We start from the raw sequence: 19,410 nt of genomic DNA, 5'->3' as shown, positions 1-19,410 counted from the left end.
ATTTAATTCATTAAAAGGACAACAAATTTCAACTTTTCACCAAGAATCAATCCATTTTAGAATTTAGCCTTCAGCTAATCTATTACTGTAGAATACAAAAAAAAAAACTATATACATGGGATGCAATATGAATGTAATACCATTATTATGTACAGGGTTTATCAGCTGGCAGTGGTAAATTAATAATTTACCAAATTTAGCTCTAATACATTCTCGTACGAATGTACAAGAATGTATTAGAGCTAATAACTCACCAAAAAAGATTTTGGTGAGCTATTAGTTGGTGGTTTTTTAGTTCGTTGTTTGGTGAGTTTTGGCTAAAAATTAACCAAAAAGTTTGTCTTCATCATAGTGTTGCAGGAGACTTGAAATTTTCACCTTCTTGCTCTTCATTTTTGCCTCTTCTAATAACTACTTTACATCATTCAAAGAATCCTCCTTCATAGAATACGTCTCAGTTTTCAGATCATTTTTGCCAACTAATCAGTTCCTTTGCTTTACCTTTTTGCATCTGGATGGTATGACTAATACTGTGAATTTTTGCACCAGGAAACACTGTATTTTGTCACACTTTCATTAAGTACTTCCCTGATCATTGAGCCTCTGTAAGGAAAGTACATGCATATAAAATAATTTTTTATATGTACATATAAAATTACATAATTTTCTCCTTAACCCATTTTGTTTGTTTGCTTTATCATTATTTTGGACCACTTGCTTCTTTCTCTTTAAAGCCCTACTAACCTCGTGCTGATTCTGCAATTTTGCACTTTGTCCTGTGAAGGATAACATCCAAGCACCATTTCATTATATCAATTTTGTTCTCTATTTCCATGGCTACATGTTCATCATGAATTCTGACATTTTCCATGATGTGGACAGTACCGACATGACTGTCGATACTGTCCACTCTACCAACATTTGCTGTGTTCTCATCACCTAATAGGCACTTACTTTTGAAGCATTTAATACACACACACACACACTCTACCTCACCAGTTTTAGACATAGGTAGCACAGATATTATTATTGTTACATGACACCTCCAGGGAGTTCAAAGACTCATTGAGGGAGGGCATCTACTCCACAACTCTGTCTCCACCACTCAAATCTGCCAACTACAATGAACCGCAACTACCATCATCATCACCTACACCAGTGCCATCTAACACTATTATTTTCGCAGACAATTGCAAACATCCATGCCCACGGCGGGATTCGAGCCTGCAGCATTTTGGCTGGAGAGCAGATATGCTAACCACTCGGCCAATCAGGCCGGCAATATATTTCTCCTAGAAACAGATATTTATTGCTAGGAACAAAGAATGTTAAATAATTCAGAAAATTTGTTAAGGATGTTTATGAAATTATTATTATTCTGTGGTATCATCAGCTGAAGACTGACTGCAAGAAGACCACAGGATGCCATGTTGCAGGCTTATCTGTTTGGCAAATTGTTGACAAATTGGGTTATCCCAGGTCAACAAGCAGTGATAACATACTGAGCTAACAAGTTGAATGTGGAGTTCCAGGCATTGACTGGAACACAAGCCTGCACAAAACATTCCAAGCCGAGGCTCCCAACATGTTTCCACAGTAGGAAAATATGCAGCATTGTCTTCAGTGGTGCAAAGAGCATGCACAGTGAGATATGGAAGCTTGAAAAGCTGTATTATGGAATGACACATCACAATGCACTCTCTTCCGAGCAGATGAAAGGGCATGGGTTTGCCGAATGCCCAGTGAACATCTCTTACCAGCATGCTTAATCCCAACTATGAAATTCAGAGGTGGCAGTGTGATGGTATGATCCTGTTTTTCCTGGTTGGGCCTAAAACCTGTTTGTGGTGCCAAGAACATTGAACCTAGAGAGATATCTGAACATTCTGGATAATGCAATGACCTCCAACTTTGTGACATTTCTACAGAACTGACTGTTGTCTCTTTAAGCAAGACGATGCACAGTGTCATACAGTTGCTGTTGCCATAACTGCGTGGTTTGTGGACATGAACATTACCACACTTGACTGGCAGTCACAGAGCCTTGATCTCTACTGAACATCTGTGGGATGAACTGTAACATCAGATGAGATAAGGAAGTTCACCTTACAACAGTCCAGGACCTTGCTACATGCCTAGAGGAAGAATGGTTCAAAATTCTCATTGATTGCGATCATACGCTTGTGGATGGTATGCCCCATAGGATTGCTGCAGTCATCACAGTGAAAGGAGGTCCTACATCTTATTAAGGTGGACACCATGGCTGTTCCCCTCACTATGGTATCTGTTGACTTCTTTCAGGGCAGTGTATATTTTTATGATGGTAAGCCAAAGCTTTCATTTATGAATAAATCAACTGTTTACAAGATACTTCTAACCAGATTTAGAAACTTCTTTAACACTTATGGAGAGCCATTAAAAAATAAACAGATTTGTATATCTGCAAAAATACTAAGAATTCTGAATTTTCCAAGATATACTTATGAGAGCTTAAAAAGACTTGTTACACAGTGGAAAAAATGTATTGAAAAGGAGGATACTATATTGAGAAATATAGTATGAAAATAAAGTTCAACTTTGAGCAATCTTTTGTTCGTATTCAATGCCATCTCTTTTGGGTAGGAAGCTATCACAGTGGAGGTACTTCTGGAATGTCCCTTATATTTTTAATAACATCGTAGTGTTTTACTGTCAAGTGACAGCATAAGGCTTCAGAGATTGGGGAAAAGTGGTGGTGGTGAATGATAAGAGTTCAGAATGAGTGGAACTTTCTCTAAACTTAAAAGGATGTCTGATAACTTGAATAACTAGCAGCACTATACTTAAGTAAAATAGCTTAATATTTTATTTACGATATCTAATAAAATATCTTACAGTTGGTAAAATCTCATAAAGGAGCACTTGTTCAATGCAATGCCCTCCTATTTGTAGTGTTTCTACAGAAATGACTGTTGTCTCTCAAACTCTGTTGACTGTTGGACCTCAAACCTCTGTTTGTAGTGCCACAAACATTGAACCTAGAGGTACCTGAACATTCTGAACAATGCAATGCCCTCCTACTTTGTGGTGTTTCTACAGAACTGACTACTGTCTCTTGCAGCAAGAAATGCACTGTGTCATAAGGCTGTTGCAACTGCATGGCTTGTGGATATGAATGTCAACACACTTGACTGGCCTCCACAGAGCCCTAATCCCAACCCTATTGAACATCTGTAGAATGAACTGGAGCATCAGATAAGGTCAGGATGCCTGCCACACAACAGTCCAGGATCTCATTACATGCCTACAGGAAAAATGGTCCAAGAATTTCAATTGATAGCTATCGTAGACTTGTGGAAAGCATGCCCCGTAGGATTGCTACAGTCACAGCAGTGAAACGCAGTCCTACACTTTACTAAGGTGAATATTTGTTCCTTACACGATGGTATCCGTCAACATCTTTCCACGCAGTATATGTACGTACATAGGAAAACACCACTTCAGAAACCAGATCTGTACACAACAATTCAGATGAGGTTGGATCAAAGCCTTGTAACGAGACAAAATGACTTCCTTATTCTTATATGTAAATGTTCGTTTGAGCATTTCAATTATCCTCCGAGTTGTATTTGCAATTTCTGCTACATGACCCTTGAAATTCAACTTCCTCTTTATTAAAACTCCAAGATCCAAGAAAGCTTGGTCATTTTCTTCTAGTATAACCCAATCAATATAATATGCCATTCGATAATTCATTGCAATAAAGTATATGACTTTTACATTTATTAACATTGAACAGAGCTATTTTCAATTAATGCCCATAATTCAGCTTATTCAATTCATTCTGCATATAATTCATGTCAGTTTCATTCCTGATTACCCTGTCTATCTTTGCATCATCATCACTTGTTAAATCCTTACCAATATCAATAATGTAAAGATGGAATAACAATGGACCAAGGACTGATCCCTGGGATGCACCTGATCATTGTTAATCTTGTAAATTAATATCCCCCATATGCCACCTTTTTATGTGTCAGTCAACCATCCTCTTATATATACTAATATTATCCACTTCCCATACCTAGCTGAACAGTAGCATTATTATAAAATGTGAGAAAGTTACTCAAACATGACCTTCACTTAGTAAACCAATACTGTTCATTGGAAATTGTAGAATCTCTGTCAACCCATTCCTGTATGAGATCTATTATCAAAATTTCCAAAATCTCTCCACTCTAGAAATACACACGTTGACAGACAAGTCTTTGTCCTACCCTTGTGCAATAGGCATATTCTTTCTACTTCTTCCCTGTACTTAGATTCAAACTGTACAAAAGCAGCAAGGCTTATTTAGTGATGGATCTACCCTATTTTTATAACTCAATAGAAAGTAGAGAACTTTCCAACCTTTTAAAATAAGCCTTATTATTTCTTTAATACAGTTTTAAATTAGGACTTGTCAACATGAAATAAGTTTTCAGAAAATTTCTATATTACTTGGTAATTTTATGACCAACTTTTAAAATTTATTCAAGATTTACACTTAGAAGTCTACTGTGCTTTAATATACTGCAAAGATTGTAGTATATTTCTTTTCTTATTAGTCAATCTGCCCATGACTAAGAATATGTGATTCAATGTATTAGTCTTCTCCATCTATCATTCTCAGTGCATCCTCCAACCTTGCTATTTCCCATGGGGTGTGCTTCTTCCTCTAGCTCCTGACATCTTGTTCTGTATGAAGTTTTTTGATATGGTCTTTCTCTCTCCTTGAGTTGTGTCCAAAATATCTAAGGATTCTTCTTTCCACCATGTTACAGAAACTCATTTCAAGATTCGTTTGATGCTCCGATTGGTTCTTTTGCTCTGTTCACGGAACTATCCTTAATAGCCTTGTTCAATGTCCAAGACTCTGAGTCATAAAGGACCACAGAGAAGACCAAGGATCTGATCAGTCTGATCTTTGTGTTAATATTTTTTTTTTATTCTTCCAGATCGTTGTGAGCTCAGTCAATGCAGATCTACCCATTACAATTTGTCTTCTTATTTCCTCCAGATATATATTCAATCTGTTCATTGGAAATTGTAGAATCTCTGTCAACCATTGACAGAGAGCAATGAGCCCAGATAGATAAACTGACTTCATTTATGCTAGTACACAATAAAGAGTTGTGATTTTTGCCTAGGATCATCAACTTTGTTTTATGCTTTACTGACATTAATCTTAAGTCCATAAGTTATTAGCACTATGAAACCAGCATATCTTAATGTTATTGATTTTTGAACAGCCTATCAATATATGCCTCTATTCAAGTCATTCCCAAGATCTCTTATCTCCTCATCATTGAGAATGACAAGCTCAAGAGAGAATACATAATGAATATTTACAGGTCATTAAAGTGTGGCACATTTAAGTTGCTCATTGTTATCTTGCCTATATTGAAAAATGCTGTTGCACATGCCTATATTATGGAAGCATAAATTGATGGGCTGAGTTGTTTGTCTAAATAACGACTGGAAGATTGTTAATACAGATATGTTATTTTTGTGGCCACATATTCAAAAAGGATTATCTACTGAATGTAATGAATAATCAGTACGGCATATATAAAACCAAATAAAATCATAAATCAATTAAAACCAAGATGTTTCCACATGACAAAAAGTCATTACTAAGTAATGGTGGCTAATACTAAGCAACAAGATACTCTTTAAATAATTTAATCTTTAGTATGTGGCAATGATTAAAGGAAACTGGATTTGGTTCTCAAGAAGATTTATTCTTTGTCCTCATTTACCTTTTCCTTATAAAATTAAAAAATACATACTATTATGGAAAATACAAGAATTCTGACTAATTAATATTTTAAAATATATTTTTATGTTTCTCATAGAAAAAACTTCAACTTTTATACTCACAGCAGTAGCTACTAAAATAGGGGTACGCCCTGTACGAAAACTCCATAGAGCTTCCTCTCTTTCCCTCTGAGAACGATCTCCATGAATACTAGTTACTGGATAGCCCTCGGTTGTAAGGAAGTGCTCAAGGGCATCAGCTCCTTTCTTGGTTTCCACAAACGTAAGCGTAAGTGAGTCTCGAGCTGTAAAGTTATAATTTTACTCATTTTACTCGTGTGCACAGACACATATATATAGTAAAATACTTAATTGGTTAAGCTGTTCGTGATATGTGCTTTGAATGTTCAATGACATGACAACATCCTATAATGTATTAATGAATTAGGTAATATTAAGACACAATAATATGAAGTTTCATAAAAATAATTAGCCTGTATTAAATTGTATTATACTTATCAGAGCTGAAACAAACACAAGCTAGGCGAAAAAAATAATCCTCCAGAAAACGAGCCTCTGTACATTTCTTATATAGCGAGATGAATGTTAACATCAGAACGTGCACAATTCACAGGCAAATAAATACTGTTGGGTGGTGGCGATGGGTAGTAGATGGCATTGAATGTAGTTATGTATAGTTGGAGAATTAAATAGTACGGAAGACGGTCAGATGTGTGTAGCAGAGTGGAGTGTCCTCCCACAATGAGTCCTTGGAGGCATCACATAATAATAAACTGCCATAAGGCCAACCAGGTTCATCGCCTAAATGCTGTTACTAATCTCAGGCTCAAGTATTACATCAATTCAAGGAAAACTTAATCATTGACTGTTACAGCTGAAGTCAGTGATTCTCCAAGTATATTAAATAAATAATATTATTATTTACAATTATTATATATGATGACAACAATGTAGAGATAAATGTACACTACACTCAACTAAAAGGTTTGATAAATTCATAGTGATGTGCAATTGTGGCTATTGTTATTAATTCCATGTTCTGCAAAAGCAAGGCTAAGTAGTGTTTTAGTTCAATTTAGAATCGTTGCCCAAAAATATGATTTGTGATGGAATCGATAGAATTCCCTGTAACTGCAACTTATCCAAAACAGGATGAGTTGAAGCTGCAGGGAATTTGTTTAGGATAGAGCGAAACGTTTCGAGGTACCTTGAATGTAAGGAAGAGATATATCACGAGAGTCATTCCTTCTTGTAGAACAGCTATTGCTCGGGATATGATCATATATCCTGTTTACAAACTCACAAGTTTAATATAGTAAACCAACAAATTGTCACTTCCCCCACCCCACTGTTCTTTCCACTGCTAAAAATGGATAAATCAGATGAATTAGCCAAAACAGATTAAATAATATGAGTATGGAATGCAGGTTAATAAAGCTCAAAATTACGGGTCAAAAGTGTCATATACTAAGATTTAACCATTTTTAAATCCAATTAAAAAACGTAATTTTTTTTCCCTTTTTATTTCGATGGAGTGGAAAAATTCTCAGAAATCATTTGAGAATTTTTTCACTATGCATTATTCGAGAAAACTGCAATACAAGAAAAGGATTCAAATATATACATTCAGCTTATTTAAATAAGCTGAATACAAGTATTTGAACCAGAAGTATTAAATAACAGCATGAATTTGTTACATGCTGTTATATAAATATTTGTTAATTTGTTATATTAACTAATTTATCTACGTACTAACATGAACAAAATAAAGAATGTTTAAAGGTATTAAACTATATTTAGCAACAGCAATTAGTTCAAATATAACAAATTAACTGTTTGTAAAGTTTATGAAAGACTTCAAATTAATGAACTGCATTAACAGACATGAATTCTGTGGCTTAAGAAACATTTACTATTAATTACTACTCAAAGAATTATTTAGTCTGATTATTATTTTTATTCAAAAATGTATAATCCATGCCTTACTCTTCTTAACGGAGAGGAAAGATTCGCAAAAAAGTCTTCTCTGCTAGGTTGGCAGGAAAAAGAACCAGAGGAAGACCAAGATATAGTTGGTTTGATACAGTGAAAAGTACCTTAGAAGATAGAAATATAAGATCTGACAATGTTGGAGTCTTGACAGGTACCAGATTGATTTGGAGGAGAATTATAAATAGGAAGTTAGTAATGATATACAGGGTGTTCGGGATAAATTTTACATATTTATAATTAATTATATTTTTCCGTAAGTTACATGTATTAACACACACTTCTCTTCATTTAAAAGTTTGGACCCTTCTTCATTCATATACAAGATGTCAGAAAGGATGGATAGCTGGAACCCACCTGAATCATGGAAGAGAATAACTTGTATCATGATGATTCGTGCCCGCCATCAAAATAAGGATATTACGACTGCTGCCCAATGCTCCCTGAATACAGTAAAAACAATCAGGCATGAACTAGAGACATGCAATGGTGACTACAAGGATGTAGCAAGAAGAAAGATCCCTAGCAGACGATCTGATTGCGTTCGTACAGCAGAATTCCTCGCAAATCTGCAGGAACAGGTGTTGAAGAACCCTGGCATTGGAATTCGGGCTTTGTTCGTGGAGTTGCTAACTGTAGTCAAGCCCTGGATAACAAGGGTAGCCAATGGTAGGCCGTATGTATGGCAGCAGGATTCAGTAAAAACAATCAGGCATGAACTAGAGACATGCAATGGTGACTACAAGGATGTAGCAAGAAGAAAGATCCCTAGCAGACGATCTGATTGCGTTCGTACAGCAGAATTCCTCGCAAATCTGCAGGAACAGGTGTTGAAGAACCCTGGCATTGGAATTCGGGCTTTGTTCGTGGAGTTGCTAACTGTAGTCAAGCCCTGGATAACAAGGGTAGCCAATGGTAGGCCGTATGTATGGCAGCAGGATTCGGCCCCTTGCCACACCTCTGGGAAAAGTCAAAAATGGTTGTCTGAAAATTTCTACGACTTCACCAGTCCAAATGTTTGGCCTCCAAACTCCCCAGACCTTAACCCCATGGATTATTTTGTATGGGACGCAGTTGAAAAAGACACCAATCGCACTTCCAGTAATACAAAAGCCCAGTTAATGGATAAAATCAAAACAGTTTTTGCGGCCCTTCCCAGGGAGACTGTAGCATCAGCTTGTTCGAGGTTCCGAAGCAGAATTGAAGCTGTGATCGATGCTAATGGTGGTTATTTTGAGTAAATCTTGTTGATAGTATTGTAATTAACTCTGCCTGTAATGTTTTTTTGTCAATTCATTAAATTTAATAGATACAAAGAAGATTTTCTTTTTCCTTACGAAACTGTCAAATTTATCCCGAACACCCTGTAAGTTTTTCATGTAGCATTATCATATCCTGTACACCCCTTGTGGGTACATGTCAGGAATTTGATGTTGATGATATGATCATCCTAGCTTTTGCTTTATAAAGTCAGAATAAATATTGATCTTCCACTGCTAACACATCAAATAAGTCTACCATAAAACAGTAAATTAATGAAAAGAAGAATAAACATAAATATACCAAGTTAACCATATAGCCATGGCTGGTATGATACTATAATGTATCAGTTTTACAAAACTTAATTGATAAAGATTAAGTTTATTAATAACTGCCAAACATAAATCCCGTTTCCTTTGGAATGACATCCATGTATAAGTTGTTATGAAGAACAACTCACAATTTTATAAAGATTTTTCCCTCTTGACAAACAATGTTATGTCATAATCTTTATTGCTATATTATCCATTTCATGTTGTATTGCAGTGTAGAATACTTCTGAATACACATAAAGTGATTGACAATGTTTAAGGAAAAGTGTTGTCATGCTGAATTTTATTCTGGGAAAGTGCAATTTCAGGAGTCACTTGACTTATAGGTAAAAATCTTGATAGGACTGCTGTTTTGAAGGTCAGATAAACTGGAGATAACTACTAGGGAAGATAGAAAGCACTAAGCAGATTTTGATCAGTTTGTGAGTAGGAGTGCCCTATAAAAATCCACTACAGGTTTAAGTCATTTTCTTTATGCTTTTCAAGAAGTCCATAAGATCTAAGATCTTTGGCATAATGAAGATAATTTTGTTTATTTTTGTTTGATGTTTCATCATCAAGGGTTTGGACGTTATCTAGATGGTTGTTTAATTAAAAAGCTTTCAAGATTAACCAATAAATAATAATGCAAAATATGTTGCACAGTAATATTCATTGAAACCAGAAACAAATATTCAAAACCAAAATTAACAATGCACAGCCCATATGCACCAAACAAGCAATTTAGAGACAAAGCTAGATGAATCATTTCATACGCATACAATGATCACTCAATTATCTAACCATCAATTAACCAAACCAACACTCAAATGGATTAGTGTCTAATTGTCTTCTGGTATTACACCATCTAACTGATCCTTCAATTATCCAACCAGTAAACTGAGTTCCTCGATACATTTGAATAACTAAGAGATTACTGCAATAATAATTTCTGATATTTTCAATGGATTAGAATTTACCAAGCTTATGGGATTGAATTAGGTAAGGTGAATACAGAATTACTGGATATGGTCTTTGTACCTCTCAAAGTCATTAGCTCACTTGTTTGATAAGCTCACAGGCCAACTGAAACGAAAATATCATACATTTCATCATCATCAAATTTCCAATATGCACCCATAGGGAGTAAACAGGATTTGATAGTGCTACACTGTTACACCATTATTAATCTACTGTAGAAAATTTTCTTCTATATTAATGTGTTATTTATCTGTCAAGAGCCTAATACTATTATGTCTTATATATCAAGCCTTCTATGGCACTTTTTACTGTATTAATCCATCTAGATCTTGGTCTTCCTCTGAATCTTTTTCCTGCCATCCTGGCTTCATATCCTGAATTGCTTTAGCCAAAATCCAAAATAACCTCCCACCATAGCAACAAACATTTATTTTGCTAACCTTTGTTACGCTGCTACTTAGCTTATTTTGGTTCTTATGTGCTGTTTATTCTTATTTCTTCCTTGCTAAAATTATCTCTTATTCCCGTATATAATCTTCTAATTTTAAGACACACTACACTAATTCCGTTCTTTCTTTAAATCTCCCCCTTTTTAATAAGCAGTCCTATTGGCCTCTCTATAGTTTAACCACATGTAGGTTACTTAGTGTTTTAGGGCTTTGTCCTTGTGTGGGACGTGACCATTTACACATCATTCTAAAAGCGTCCACCCAATAAGCATTGACAAAATTTATATTATAACTGTGCCAGCCAATACCGAGGATAGATGGGACTCTTACCCAGGATGGCTCTCTCAGAATGATACGTAATTATTAAACTATAATAAATTTTATGTTCAGTACTAATTTTTTGCATGCAGTCATGGCTTGCTTTGTTCAATCATACACGTGGGTTCTTCCCGCTAAGTTCATCAATATTTTTATGAGCGGCTGTTTGAATTCACATATTAACAACAGGTCAGACAGGTACTAAGAAACATGTTTAATAAAATAGAGAAAATCATACAAGTAAGCATTATTACTAATTAATCTGAATTATTCTCAAATAGGATCCTTGATTCAATACTAATATACAAAGCATATAAATATCTTAACATTATCTTATTAACATCTAATACACCTTGTACATTCACGTGGTCATTGGTTATATCATTCTACACATTTACTATTAATTCCTGCAGAATAAACATGGCCTTGTTAGGCAGATAATTCTCGAAAAAATGAGCCTGGGCCAAGTTGCAGATAGTTCTTAAAGTTCCATAAATTTAGTCCACTTCACAAACTTTCTTAGGGTAACACACTCTTTCTTAACTGGAAATCACAATACAAAAGTCTACTTTACCATCTCTGTATTGATGCTATGTCTTTCTTCTTGACTTGTCTGGTCATCAAGGCTTCTTCACTTTGCTTTTCCCCTGATCACCTTCCATCAACTATACGGTTAGAACCTCGGCGGGAAAGGGGATATGGCTCGGGGGCATAGCCAGAACGGACGGCTCTGCTTGGTTCCTCCGTCGCACGACATCGCACAGCTATCCTAGTCTCAGGAGGTAGCTAGGCCATTCTCAAACACTGCAACAGATGAACCAATGCCTTCCACGGCCAGCCAGGAACTTCTCCGTCAGAGCGGACTGGACCCTACGTCCGAGAGAGGTCAGGAAACAGGAACCCAAAAAAAGCCTCGAGTGGGGTTTGCTTGCCCTTTTTTGTTTTCGTTCTCTTCTCGGTGTTTCTCGGCTATCGCGATACCCGCCAACGCGGTCACGTGGGTTTACTTCATGGCGTCCAGCTCCCTTTATAACATCACACATGCACATGTTGTGTTCTTCTTGGAAGACGCTTTAGTTTCTCTTTCCTATAACTACCTTCCCCCCCTTTTGGTATGCGTAACACAGGACGGTTAAAGGTGACCCTTGAACTCTGGCTCACAGGCTTTGCTACTTTATAATACATGAAATGGGGTTCTTAAATAGATTTAACAGCTTTAATTCATTTCTATATCTGACCCACATGCATTACAGGTTAGGTCTTACAACCATTTTTATGCAATTTTGTACAATTTCTCGCTCTTAATTTTGATTTATATACATAAAGTTATCTTTCTAATCTATTGCCAACATGCCACATTCTCTACCTATGTATAATTAAAGTTGTGTCCTGAATAATTTGTGTTAAAACATTTCTTAGTTTATTCAGGACACAACACCTTACCTCTCCCATTTTGTTTATGTGACTATACAACCCGAGATTATCTCTGTTCACATATTCCTGAATGCTAACATCAAGTTTCTTCCAGTAATGTTAGCTGTTCAATCTCCTAATTTTTCTGTGGTGTCTTAATTTATTATTCCATATAAATTTACCCAGTTGCCTTCTAACTATATACCAGCCCTGCAAAATTATGTTGTCTATTTCCACATTTAATTTGCAATCTCCAGTAAACATTGTGCCTAAATAGCTGAAATGTTTTACTTTAAATTAAAGATACCAAAAAATTATATTCCAGGTTTAATCCTTTATTCAAGTGTAAGCAAACAAAGTTTACAAGACTGGGCAACTTATACATAGAGGCTAATGATTTCACTTGTCTTAGTATCCCATAATGCAAATTGAGACCTCAATAAAGGTCTAAACTGGTCTAGGTAGTGACCCTTCCCATAATGCATAGCATTATACCTGTCCATAAGGATATGTACTTTGCATTATGGGATACTAAGGCAAGTGATGTGAAGTCAGACTCTATATGAGTTGCCTAGTCATGATGTTACTTCACGTGCAAACTTTGTTTGCTTACACTTGGATAAAGAATTAAACCAAGAATATAATTTTTGCTGAATATAATTTAATAATAATAATAATATAATTTCATGCAGGGTGGGGCGTTGCCTGGTTAAACAAGGCCCCCCCATTGTTTTCGCCAGGGAACCAGGGCAAACAGTGAAAAGTCAGCTACTGAAACAAATCTGAAAGCACACCCCAACTCAACATCACCAGAGTTAAAGATCGGTACTATCAACATAAGAAACCTGAATTGCAAAGAAATGGAGCTAGCTGAGGAATTAGATAAGTATCAGATCGGCATAATAGGGGTGACTGAAACAAAAAAGACAAAAACTGACGAGATCTTTCTGAGTAATAAATACAAAATGCTATATTCAAGCAACGACAATCAAGGAAAAGAAGGAGTAGTCATAGCATGCAATACTAAATACGAGGCTAATCTTCTTGAATGGCTGGCAGTCTCAAGTAGAGTCATGTTGAAAATATCAGAATGGGGAACTGGACAATGAGACTTATTTGTGCCTATGGTCCCATAGAAGGTGCTACTAAGCTAGAAGTGGAGGAATTTTCTGAGGCTTTAGAGAAAGCAACTGACACAATGAAAAAGGAAAAGTTGGTCCTTGTTGGTGATCTAAATAGCAGAGTAGGAAACGATTGTCAGACATACAAAAATATTATGGGAAAATTTGGAGAAAAGAGCAAAGCTGATAATAATTGCAAATACCTGTTGCATTTCTGCTCAGGACATGGACTGGTTATTACTAACACCATGTTCCAACATAAAAATGTGCACAAATTCACATGGAGAGAAGAGGCAAGAAATAAGAAAAGTCTCATTGACTATCTTATTGTTGATAGTGATGTTTTCTGCCTGGTGCAGGACACCAGAGCTTACAGAGGATTTGAAATTGGAAGTGATCACTATTTAGTCTTCAGCAGGATAAAATTGAATTTCATATTAAATAGAATAACATGCAAGCTTAAAGCAAATAAAAGTTGAGCAACTCTCAGATGTGAACTGTAGACTAAAATACACAAAGATTATTGAAGAAAAAATGAAAGCATTTGAGAACAGGAATCAAAGCTTGGAGATTCAGTGTCAAACTCTGAAGAAAACATTTACTGATTCTGCCAGAGAGGCATGTGGTGAAGTTGTCTGCAAGGATAAAAAAATCAGAACTCCCTGGTGGACACAGAAAGTTAAAGAGGCAGTGAAGGAACAGAAGAAAGCATATCAAAAGTTCATGGCAAATAAGTCAGCTTGTGCTCTTAGAGAATATAGAGACAAATGCAAGAATGCTAAACACTGTGTAAAACTAGCTAACCAAAAGTCATGGGAGGACTTTGGCAAGAATATAGAAAATAAATATCAAGAAGGTGGCAAAATATTCTGGAGGTTGTTGAAGAAGCTCAGAAATGGAGGAAAGAGTGCTGCAAAAGGAATTAGAGTTGATAAAGGTGACAAGAAAACTGGAGAAAAAGATATCCTTGAAGTATGGAATAATTACTTTGAAAAATTACTAAATGAAACAATCGAGTGACAGCACAGTGGTAAAAAAAACACTGACCAGGCTTGCAATCAGAATAGACATCCATACTTGAAGTAGAAAAAGCCATCCAAAGCCTGAAATATGTAAAGGCAGTAGGAGTAGATGATATTCGACCAGAAATGCTCGAGTATGGAGCTATAAAATTTGCACAGTGGCTGCACTGCATAGTTCAGAAGGCCTGGACAGAGGGGCAAATTCCAGATGATTGGAACAGAGTTCTCATAGTACCCATATATAAAAAGGGAAATAAAACTGAATGTGGGAATTACAGAGCCATTTCATTACTGAGTGTTCTTGGTTAGATATATGCAAGTATACTTGTAGAGAAAAATGGTTGAGAAGGATTATGGAAGAAAAGCTTGGTGAAGAATAACCTGGATTCAGGCCAAATAGAGGCTGTCAGGATCAGATCTTCACTTTACGACAAATAGTTGATAAATCATGGGAATATAACAAAGATCTGTATTTAAATTTTGTAGATCTGGAAAAGGCAAATGACAAGGTGCCAAGAGAAAAGCTATTCTGAATGCTACAGTTATATAGTGTTAATGGGACATTACATCAAGCAATACTTAGTCTTTATTTGAGTTGTAAGTCAGCAGTTAGAATTGAAAGAAGTACAGGAAGATGGTTTAATATTGAATGTGGTGTGAGACATGGATGTACATTATCCCCTCTGTTATTCATTATCTATATGAATCACATTATGAAGAAAAGTGGTATTAAACATGATATCAAAATTGGAGATGTTAATGTCAGCTCTTTGCTTTTTGCAGACGATGTTATACTTCTAAATAAATCCGCTACAATTCTGCAAGGTTTCCTGACTAAATTGAATAACTGTTGTAATAGATTTGGTGTGAAGGTCAGCAATAAAAAGACACAGACAATGAAAATAGGCAGAAGCATTGAACACATCAACTGTATTGTGAATGGAGAACCTATAGAAAGTAAAAAATTTCAGCTAAAGCACGATTTTTAGTGAAGATGGTAAATTAAATATGGAAATAGATAACAAAATCAACAAAACTGGTATGGTGGAAAAGTCAACTGAATAAATTTATATGGAATAAGAGAGAAATTAGTAAAAACACTAAATTAGCTATATATAAGTCAGTGTTCAAACCAATTTTAACTTACGGATCTGAGAGCTGGGTTAGAAATAAAACATTTAAACAAAGACTAGAGACCTCAGATATGAGAATCCTCAGAAAGATTAGGGGTGTTAACAGATGGCATCAATGGCAATATCATATTAAAAATTGTCCATGGTGTATGCAAATGTATTTGAGTAAGAGATAAATTTCATCTAATGTGAGACCACTGCCCTGCTTTTTAGTTATGGCCAGAAATGCTTGAAAAAACTCCATGTTTATTCTCTAGAGCCAGATTTCCAGATTACATAAAAATAAATTAAAAAAAAAAATAAAATTAATATATTATATAAAACCTTAACCCACTCACAGTACTAATACACTATAGATTCAATCTCCTAATTTTTCTAAACCCAGAAAAAAAAAAAAGACCTTTCATAGGCGAGAATTAAAAAAAGCTTTTTGCATATCTGGAAATTCCTACTATATTCCCATGATTCTTGACCCTTTTATATAAGGAAATTTTTATATAAAGCTCACATTGTTTTTCCACACATAAGCACTGTCAAAGCACTAATGAAATCATTCAGAATTCAATCTATTAAAATGGATTCTGGATTATGCAGTGTGGGCATTGGGAAACTTTTTTTTATACCTCCATATCTTAACATTATCTGGTTGAATATCATCTATTCCAGAGGCCTTCCAAATTTTATTTATTTGATGGCTTTTTCTACATCAAGTACTGATATGTACTTCTGATTGCATTCCTCTTTACTTTTTTCATCCACTGTTCTATCACTTATGTCATTTAGCAACCTTTTAAAGTAACTACCCTAGATACCAATATTTTCATTTTCAGGTTTCACATTGCCTTTTTCATCTGATTCTCTTTACAGTATTTATTCCTGTATTTTTAAGGATTTTCCATAGCCTACAGAACATTTTGCCATCTTTGTGAAATTTATCTTCTATATTCTTACTAAAGTCTTCTCATAGCTTTTGTTTAGCAACTTACACATGGCTTTGCTTCCTCACATTTTTCTCTGTATTCTATCATTCTTTCATTTGACATGCTTTCTTTTCTTTTCTTCCTTATTCTTTTTGAAACTTCTTTTCAATTTTATTGTGCTCAAAACTAGACAGTGATCAATACTCATGTCCCAAAGCAGTGTGATATAAACTATCAACAACACTTTCATTTCTTGTGTCTTCTCTCCATATCAATATGTGTACGCATGTTGGAACATAGTATTAGTAATGCCTAGTCCATTTTCGGAAAAGAAATCAAGCAGGTACTTACCATTATTATAGCTTTCCTCTTTTTGAATTTTTACAAAACATTTCTACATGTCAGGTGTCCATTTCCTACTCTGCTGTTTAGATTTCCATCTAGGATCAGTTTTCCCTTTTTCTTCATGCCAACTGGCTTCTAACATTTTTATCTTTCAATAACACCAATTATGTCAACCTGGTACATCTAATTCTTCTGTTAGTTCCACTTCTTTTCCATTGACATCTCTTGTGTTCATGGTGCCATCTTTAATTCTAATGATAATGATCTGGTGTTTGTTCCAGTAGCTGACTTCACTGTTCACCCTGGTTTCCAGAAAAACAGCAAAGGCCTTGTTTAACCAATGCTGCATTCAGCATAAAATTTTATCATATTGTTATGGTTTAAGCCAATAAGAATACAATTTGGTCAGTGAAATTCAATATTGTCAGCTTATCCTTATTCATTCAGTATCCAGGTGAGGGCTTACTAATGTGTTGTATGCTGAGTAGGAGAGGTGGCCATTAGGTCATATAGCCCCGTCAGATCTCTGCATTCCATAAAAGGCCTCTAGTGCTTATATTGAAGAAAATCTGATTCATTATACTGAAGATGAAAATCTATATTTGAAACCTCTCCTACCAACAAGATGGTAGTAAATATCCCTGGACAGCCCTTCAAATAGATTGATACAGGTGGCCAAATGCTTCCCCCCAAAAAAACCACTATATCTGAAATTTATGCATAATATTGAGTCCAACCTAACTAGATATTCAAGTGATGATGATAACTGACTTCAGTTGGCAGTTGCTTCTTCATTATTTAAAACCAATTACCTCCTGATAATTCATCTATAACTGAATTCTGCAGTTTCCTTTCACTGAAGTTATGGCATAGATTATCATAATCAGAAGTAAATCATAACTTTACAAAACAAAGTTAGTCAACTGAATAAGGCTCCTCGATGAAGTCTCATACTTGCATGACAATATAGCAATAAAACTTTTTATTGCTATATTCTCATATAGTTTTTAATCTTTTGTAAAGTACAAAAGACTTTTACTTCTATCTCTAGCTAGTGTTTTACCAGATTCCTTTTGAGTATAATATGATATATTCTGGAAAGACTGTCTATGGAAGAAAGGATTAATGACCACTAATAATACACAAAGTAACAAACCTCAAAAATCACTTCTTGAAATTGTATCAGGAAATTAAAGTAGGCAAGTAACATTCCAGAAAAATGATCACCTGCTTCACAAAAGAAATTTCAAATATGAACATCTCCTTCAAAAATGATCAGATACTGTTATGCCATTCAATTTTAAATCAGATTGAAATTCCAAAAGCTGCAAGACTGTCTTATATAATTATCAACATTGACTTGATCCTTCAAACCAACAACATGCTGTTTTAAGTTAACTAATTGTCTATTTACTTTGTATACAGTTTCTAAGAACTACTTGTTTGTTCCATATTGATAATTCATCCATCCATCTATCTATTCATTGGACATCATCAGATGCAGTAGTATAATCATTCTGTTCCTCAGTGATGTGCCACATCAGTCCTTGACAGGTGGTTCTGCTGTATAGAGGACCACCTGAAGATCAGTCACTTCAGATACACCGTTCATCTCAGTGAGGGATGACCCTCACTGAGATGACTATTTATTTAGTACTGTGTTTTTAGTGGAAAATTAAACAGAAAAGGGCTGCAGATTTCTGCTAGAAATCTGCAGATCTACTTCCATTGTGTTTGCATGCTGAGGTTTCTGCTCTCTGTCTCTGTATATTTCCCATGTCAAATCAAGGAGCCTAGTGATTTCTGTGCTCACATATGTAATATTTCATGTTATGCATGGACTGGTTGAGTGGCCATGAAGTGTTTGGAAGAGCACCAAGTTCACATTCATTTTCACAAGTCTGACAAATACAAATGATAAAATGTTACTATTTCATGTTTTAATTAAAAATTTGTATAAGGAGGACATATTACAAAATGCATCTACTATAGTCTTTTTTGACTAATAATTACAATATAGTTATCGCTCTTCACTAATGTTCCCACCCAAGATGTTCTTACTCTTCTTAGAAACAAAATTTCAAAAAAGATGTTCTCTTTACTTTCACATTGTATTAACTCAGGCTACTTCAGATTTGAAGACAAGATTTACAAACAAAATAGCAGATTGGCCATGGGTAGTCCACTGTCTCCAGTACTAACAAATATTTTTCTCAAAGATTTCGAAGAAAAAGCCATTTCTTCTGCTATGCTGAAACCTAAACTTTGGCTCCGGTATATAGACGACGTTTTCCTGATTTGGGAGCATGGCACAGACAATCTATGGATGGATCACCCATACAGGAAGAT

At 35.3% G+C, this 19,410-nt stretch overlaps 1 protein-coding gene across 3 annotated transcripts in view; it reads right to left on the bottom strand.

Moving 5' to 3' along the window:
• Positions 1–19,410, bottom strand: part of bel (ATP-dependent RNA helicase bel) — a 312,654-nt gene that overhangs the window by 39,246 nt on the left and 253,998 nt on the right. For all 3 annotated transcript variants that reach the window (XM_090413999.1, XM_090414000.1, XM_090414001.1), the window contains one exon: positions 5,902–6,083. In XM_090413999.1, the coding sequence (XP_090270125.1) occupies positions 5,902–6,083 (182 nt within the window). The remainder of the gene's footprint in view (positions 1–5,901; positions 6,084–19,410) is intronic.

Source organism: Typopeltis vanoorti, chromosome 24 (genome assembly GCF_054136105.1).
Source record: "Typopeltis vanoorti isolate ZY-2024b chromosome 24, IOZ_Tvanoo_1.0, whole genome shotgun sequence".
Classification (NCBI taxonomy): domain Eukaryota; kingdom Metazoa; phylum Arthropoda; class Arachnida; order Uropygi; family Thelyphonidae; genus Typopeltis; species Typopeltis vanoorti.
The sequence above is the reverse complement of the archived record's forward strand: the minus strand, read 5'-3'. Positions and strand labels throughout refer to the sequence as shown.